The sequence below is a fragment of the Zonotrichia albicollis genome, chromosome 2, assembly GCF_047830755.1.
Source record: "Zonotrichia albicollis isolate bZonAlb1 chromosome 2, bZonAlb1.hap1, whole genome shotgun sequence".
Taxonomy (NCBI): domain Eukaryota; kingdom Metazoa; phylum Chordata; class Aves; order Passeriformes; family Passerellidae; genus Zonotrichia; species Zonotrichia albicollis.
In genome coordinates, this window is record NC_133820.1 from 40,387,701 (window position 1) to 40,394,595 (window position 6,895).

General features: G+C 51.9%; 1 protein-coding gene across 5 annotated transcripts in view; it reads right to left on the bottom strand.

Moving 5' to 3' along the window:
- Nucleotides 1-5,645, bottom strand: part of VAMP1 (vesicle associated membrane protein 1) — a 35,698-nt gene extending 30,053 nt beyond the window's left edge. For 3 of the 5 annotated variants that reach the window (XR_012578952.1, XM_074534819.1, XM_074534818.1), the window contains exons 1-5: nucleotides 5,522-5,645; nucleotides 5,062-5,252; nucleotides 4,246-4,405; nucleotides 3,283-3,441; nucleotides 2,995-3,046 (exon numbers count right to left, since the gene is read on the bottom strand). Coding sequence is in view for 4 of the 5 variants with exons in the window: in XM_074534819.1 (XP_074390920.1) it covers nucleotides 2,995-3,046; nucleotides 3,283-3,441; nucleotides 4,246-4,405; nucleotides 5,062-5,063 (373 nt within the window). In the remaining variant the exon portion in view is untranslated. The other 2 variants (XM_074534820.1, XM_074534821.1) reach the window with 2 other exon arrangements.
- Between the last annotated feature and the right edge of the window lie 1,250 nt (nucleotides 5,646-6,895).

Here is a 6,895-nt window from a genome sequence, read left to right on the forward strand (position 1 = left end):
TTATTTTCAGGGTTTAAGGTTATTGAAGTCCAAAGGCAGCACAGCCTGAGAGCCAGAGCTGCCCCTAACACAGTAACACACAGAAGGCAGTCCCCTGAACAGGACACTGGCTAGACTTCAGTGGCTGAAAGTAGATTTGTCTTGGGCAGACTCTTCCCCCAGAGCTGCTGCTTCTCACACCTTGTTACAGACTTACCAGAGTCAGTCCAGCACAACTGGAACTACCATCAGTTTACAATGGAAAAGCAGCCACTGCTTTGAGGGACACAACTTCAGGTATGTGCATGCTATGGAAGTCACAACAAAAAGAAATTCCAGAAGTTTGGTATCCCAACCCCTTCCCACTCACTGACAGACCAGACAGACTCAGTAAGGTGGTGAATTGTGTTTCTTAGAGACCATTAAAAGTACATGAGCTGATTTCTAGAACATGCCAGAGGAGATTACAGTTGTATTTATAGAGAAGTAAATAAACTGCACGTGCATGAGTGGCTGTGATGCTGTGGGCAGCAGAGTCCCTTGCTTTTACTAAGAGGGCCTTGGTGATTTGTTTTGCCCATGCACAGAGACACAAAGGAGGGGAAAGGGAGCAGAGGAGGAGGCAACATACAACATCTGAGAGAAAAAAATGAAAGAGAGAGCCTAGGGGGACCTCAGCTCCCAGAGAGACAGGAGGAATGGGGCACCAAAGGCTTGTTTAGAAGAGTTCAAGAGAATTGCTGGTCTGGGGGCCTCAAGCTTGTAAAAGGCTACCCCCTAAAATGAGAGCAGGAGGTGGCACAAGCAGGCCCTGGCTCCTCTTCAGCAGATGCACTTCTGACCGTCCATCCCATCTCAGCTCCAGGGAATTAGGGAAGTGCTCAGGGGACGAGGGCTGCTTCACTCCAGATCTTCATCTCTGCCCTCCCCCAAGGTGGAGAGGAATGGAATTGCAGGGAGATGAACTCAAATGAAAATGCTGGGGCGTGGAAGTGAGCATGCAAAACCTAGCCCCTTGCCAGGTGTCCTGGGAGGTAGAAAGGGGCTTCCCCAGCACATCCAGTGAAACAAAAAGCATCTGCTCCTCCCATCTTTTGTACTTTGCTCCTATCTGGGAACTCCAGTGATGTCCTCCCTGCCTAAAGAGATCCCAGTGTATTCCAGAACAGAGGCAGAGCTTTCTAAACTAAAGGAGCACCCTCTTTCCAGTCTAGGTTACAGGCTACAACTCAGATTGTTAAAAAGAAAAGTTAAAAGACAAGATACACATTCCTCAGAAGACTCTACAGAAACAGGGCAGCTCATTTAATCCATGTCTGACAACCATTCAAACAACTCACCGCTCCTGTTACTTTTGATGGACAAGAACAAGGGAATCACTCACAGAAAGCCACAGCCACAAGTTTACTTCCATCAGAAACCACCCTGGACCTAAATTCAAGAGAACCCACAGCAAGTAGGAGCATTCAGTTTGATCAGCAAGATCTCTGGAGGCGTAAGTTGCCAAACTGGGACATCTGATGCCACTTTGCAATATCCATACCCAGAGCACCATTTCCCTTTGAATCCCCAGCTAACTATTTCAATTGTTTTCTAACTCCTGCTGAAAGTTAGGGCTTTGTGGCAGGAGAAACAGAGCAGATATTCTTAATCAGAAAGCCGTGCAGCTCATTCAGGTTCATCTGGAATACCTCCAGCCCCCTTCACCTCTATCTGCTGTGGCAGGGAGCTTCCTCGACCTTCAACCCAGTCACACAAAAGCAAAACACCAATTCCCATTCTGCCACTGCTCCAAAGTCTTCCTTCTGGAAAGCTACAAGACAGTAGGAAGCTACAGGGTCCTGGCTTGTGTGTGCATAGATGAAAGGCATATTTGACTAATTGTTGTTTATTTGTTCCTTGTGGAGAGAGGCTTTACTCCCACACATGCCTTTTAGATGGCAGCAATGCCCCTTTTACTGAACTGTGTTTAGCATGTTGCACTTGACTGAGGTAATCATGTGGGCCCTCCTTTATAAAAACTGAAATGGCCATGTTCAGGCAGAATAAATCATTTCTTCGAGTGCTCACCCCTTCATGGCTAGAGAAACCTGCATCACTAGGTGTAGCTTAAATGGCTCACAGCCACTGGCCAACACAAACTAGCTTTTATTTCAGAAGCTCAATGAAAAGCTCAAGTCATGCTGCCACTCTTTTTAGGCAGAACACTAGAGGCTCTCACATGCTGCAGTCCTTCATCCCAAAAGGCACTGTGTTAAGGCATTCTTATTTTGCTAGAGTTCACACAGGCACTATTTGACAAGCTTACACCCAAAAATAAACACAAAAAGTTCTCTGCAGAAGAGCAGGAGCAAGTGGCTACCCACTCTTCCTCAGCTTCCCTTTCCTCTAAACTTAGAGGATGCTCCCTAAAGCTGCAGCAGCTATTGAAAAGGCTACCTATGTTTAGTAAGCAGCTCAGAGTCCTATACAGAAGATAAGTTAAAACCAATAAGGAAATCAATGAGGAAGCTAGGTGAAAGGGAAGGAAAGGAAAAACTCAGAGGCAAGGAGAGACAGGCAAGGTAATAGGGGACAGGAGGTTGCAGACTGAAGGAGCTACATTTAAGTAAAAAAGTAGACTGGAGACAAAGCAATAGAAAAAAGAAAAAAGGAAAGAACAAAAGGGCAAGTTACACCAAAGGTCCCTCAGAGAACTCCAAACCACCCACCAGGGAAGGAACTTGCCAACCCACCCACTCCAGTGCAAACACCCCTCATACTTACAGGTTTATCCGACCTGGCAGGCAGAATTTCCCATTTCTACAGTGATGGCATTCCCCATTCCTCATATTACTAGGTAAAGCATACCATTTCCACACTAAGTGAGGGAGTTCCAGCACTTCTACCTCCCTTTCCCAAAGACTGGAGTTGACACTTACATAACTAAGACCCTCAAGACCTCAAAACAAAAAGTTAAGAGTACTCTAGAGCTGGTATTTCCTCACCTTTAAGCCTGAGGTTTTTGGTACTTACTTGCAATCACCACCACCACAAGGGCACCAATCACTCCCATCATGATCATCATCTGAAGAAAAAGAGCAATACTCAGAACAGACTGACAAGATCCCATTCTTCCTGACAGCCAGGGAACCCAAGCCAGGCCTCAAAGGCAAGACAGCCAAGGCCTCCAAGCCTTCCCACAGCGAAAGAACCTTAAGCATTTGAAACTGCTAACAAGCCCCAGCTATACTCGAAAGCTCTGCAGGAGAGGAGTAGCCCAGCTCCCTCCTGACAAGGAGATCATGGCAATAGGAAGCTCACCTTGCAGTTCTTCCACCAGTACTTCCTTTTGAGTTTGGCAGCGCTGCTCTCAAACACCGAGGCGCCGGCCTGCAGCGCGTCTGCCCGGTCATCCAGCTCGGAGAGCTTCTCGTCTCGCTGCAGCACCTTGTCTACGTTCACACACATTATATCAACCACCTGCACAGGGAGAGCAGTGGGAGCAGTTGTATTGTTAAAGACAGCTGAAAATGTAACAGGAGTTACGCAGCCAATAATCGATGTTGCAATACTAACCAACAAAAAACATGAACAAGAGTGGGGGAAAGATCAGGGTAAGAAAGAAGTGATTTCAAGTAATTGCCTACTTTGGAATGAAAAAAAAAAATCCGAGAGTCACTGTTAAAATATCACTTCAAGCAGGTCCTCAGCCTCACATTCTCATCTGCTTCTAAGAGCTCTCCATTCCAGCAGCAAGCCAAAGCCACCCTCCCTATGAGAGGAGCCCTGTGCTCACTCACTCCCGGGAGCTGCAAAATTTCCTTATCAGCTTCGTGCTGCTGCCCCGGTGAGGCACACAGGCGCTACAGCAGCCAAGACACAGGCTCTGATCCCGGGAAGCCCGGCAAGGGTTCCCCACATCACTGCACACAGCGTTCCCTTGGAGCAGCCCGCGGGGATTAAGAGCTGTCCTGGATGCCGCACAGCTTTATGCCCATAAGAGATGCGCGATAACGAGGTACCAAAACAATCTAGCAAGCCTGCTCCTTGGAAGTCACATCTGGAATGAAGTGGCTATTAAACATAAAGCAATCTCTCCTCTAGCTTCTTTAATAGATTTGCCACCCTATTTTTGAGTATTCAGCATTAATTAATTTCTGGCTTTGGCATAACAAAAAGAGCCACCCCCTCAGCGCCCGACACGGGTCGGGAACAGCGCTGCTGCTGCTGCAGAGCGGTGGGACAGGAGCCCACGCACCCGTCAGGGCTGGCAGAGCTACTGACCTCCTGCACTTGTGCCTGCGTCTGCTGCAGGCGGCGATTGCTGGTCAGGTTGGGGGGAGCCCCGGGGGGACCCCCACCGGGGGCTGCCCCCTCGGGAGCGCCTCCTTCGGGAGCCCCTCCTTCGGGAGCGCCGGGAGCGGGCTGCTGAGCCGGGTCAGACCTAGGGGAGCACACACATGACCAAGGGAAAACATCCGCTCGAGAGAGAACCCCCCCAAATGCACAGGCACCCCAGTGTCCCCGGGCTGCAGCAGCGCTGGCAGCAGTCTCGGCAGCCCGCAGCCTCGCTGGATCCCGCCGCATCGGGAACAGGGAGACCCCAAAGCAGGGGCAAGCCCGAGGGGGCAGCGGGAATGGAACGAGCTCCTCGCCGAAAGAGCTTGCGGGCGCGGTCGCGCCAAGCACTACGGAATCCCGGGGGGAACAGCGACCTGGCCGCACGGACATGACCGGGGAAGGAAGGTGGGAAAGAGGGACAGGGAGCAGCGCGGGGGCACCGGGCAGCACCGGGCTGGGCGCAGTGGTGGCCGCCGGCCAGGCTGGCTCCGGCTGGGGCTCCGCACATCATCCCCACTGGGGCACGGCCCACGCACCCACTCACCCACGCAGCCAGCGGGGGAGCGGGACCGCCCGGGGGCGGTGCGGGCAGCCCAGCCTGCGGCTGCTGCAATGCAGCACCCGACCCCACCGCCGCCGGCCAGGACGCGGGCTCTGCACCGACCACAGACCCCCGTCCCTCACGCTGCTGCTGCAGCAGCACCACCCCCACGCCGCGCCCGCCGCAGCTGGTCCACGGCCGCTCGGGTGGACACTCACATGGCCGGGCCGGACGGAACGGCAGGAAAGCACGCAGTTTCGCACCGACAGTGCCCGGAACCCCCAGACCTCGCAGTTATAACAGCGCGGCCCCGCCCACAGAGACAGCAGCCAATCAAAAGTTGCTCCGCAGAGAGCTGCAGCTCGGCACCACCCCCGGGTTCCTCCTCAGCCAATCAGCACTGCGCGCCCTGTGGAAAAGGACATAAAGTTAGCCCCGCCCCCAGACCGCCACAGAACAAGCCCCGCCCCGTCGTGGGGCTGCCCAATGGGAGCAGAGCCTTGCGCCCCGCCCCCAGCTGGCCCCGCCCCTGCGGAGGTCCCGCGGTGCTGGGCCTGGGGTGCCCGGCGCTCCCTCCGCCACACCGGGCCGGGGCTGCGCACCGCCCCGCTACCGACACACGGCCCCGACAGGGTCCGCCGCCTCCGTGTAGGTCACGCAGGGCCCGATCGTGGTTACCTGCACCCTTTGGGAGCCCAGCCCGGCTGGCGCCGCCGTGGTGGGGCTGCGGAGCGCTCCCGAAATCCCACCTCCGCAGTGTGCCTGTTGGCTCTGGCTAAGCCGCTGGCCTTGCAATTAAGAGATGGTGTCGCTGGCCCGCTTCCAGCATACAGCACGTCATGAAAGCGAAGCTGAACAAGTGCCGATCGAGCTTCTGCAGCCTGCTGGGAGAAATGAGGCTCCCACAGCAGCCCCCAAGAACGGGGGTTTTCCGTCTAAATATCTGGAGAAGCCTGCTGGATCAGAGCGGGAGATTCACCAACACAGGACATAAAAGGGGGCAGGAGTGTACTGGAACAAGAAGACTCTTCATACAGAATTTTGCATGGTGAGTAGAGAGTGATAGGTGCAGGCTCACACTTTCACTACCTTTTCCTTCCATAAGGTGATGCAGGATGTTCACGTAAGTTTTTAGTGTCAGATCTCAGAGATGATTAGGTACACAAGACAGGTATGTTACAGATTACAGCATGGTAACTAGAAGGTCGTGGTTACAAGGTGAAGAAGAATGCAGCGTTGTGACTAGAGACAAGTGGTTTGCAGATAGGAGCAGTCTAGCACTGACCTCAGAACTCCAGGTTTTTACACTCTGCCTTCAGATGAAGGCACAAGCTGATGAAGAAGCTTCTGTAGGCTGGCAGCCTTTCCACTGCAGTCTGAGCACCATTCCAATAACCACTGCAAATAAGTTTGAGCTTATGCAATTAGTGGCCATGGAGCTTTTGCCAGGTTGGTGCTGAGGGATGAAGAGATGACAAAGGGTACAAGATACTTTCTCTGATACTTCTCCAGTTTCTGACATATTTTCAGTCAAGGATTTGCTTTACCTGCTCAGTCTCCACTTGGATCTGCGCAAGCTTCCTGAATCCACAACACCTTTTGGCAAGTCCCACAGGTCTGTCACCCTGCCACTGAAAATGTGGACTTCAGCTGTTTAAACAGATACTTTGCCTTCACTTTCCTCAGGCTTAGGCCTAAAGAAAGTTCTTTCCATTCATTCCTTGCTGCTTCCAAACAAATGCTTTTGGAGACAGAGAAACATTGCTCTGTAGCAAGATGTATCAAGTCAGCAGATAACTGCTGATTTGATAAGCAGATTACTTAGCAGCTAAATTAACAACTAAGGCAGAATTGGTATGCAAATGCCTGCTCATCTAATGGATTTTCCCAAGTGTACAGTGGTGTGGTGTTGGACTAGAGGGATGCCAGCTGAGATTCACTGTAACTTCTCCTCTAAAGGAACTGGCAACAGTTACTGAAAACTAGAAGCTAGAATTTTTAAAAACATTTAAATACCTGAATTACTTTTGCAAATCCTGCCTAAATTATAAA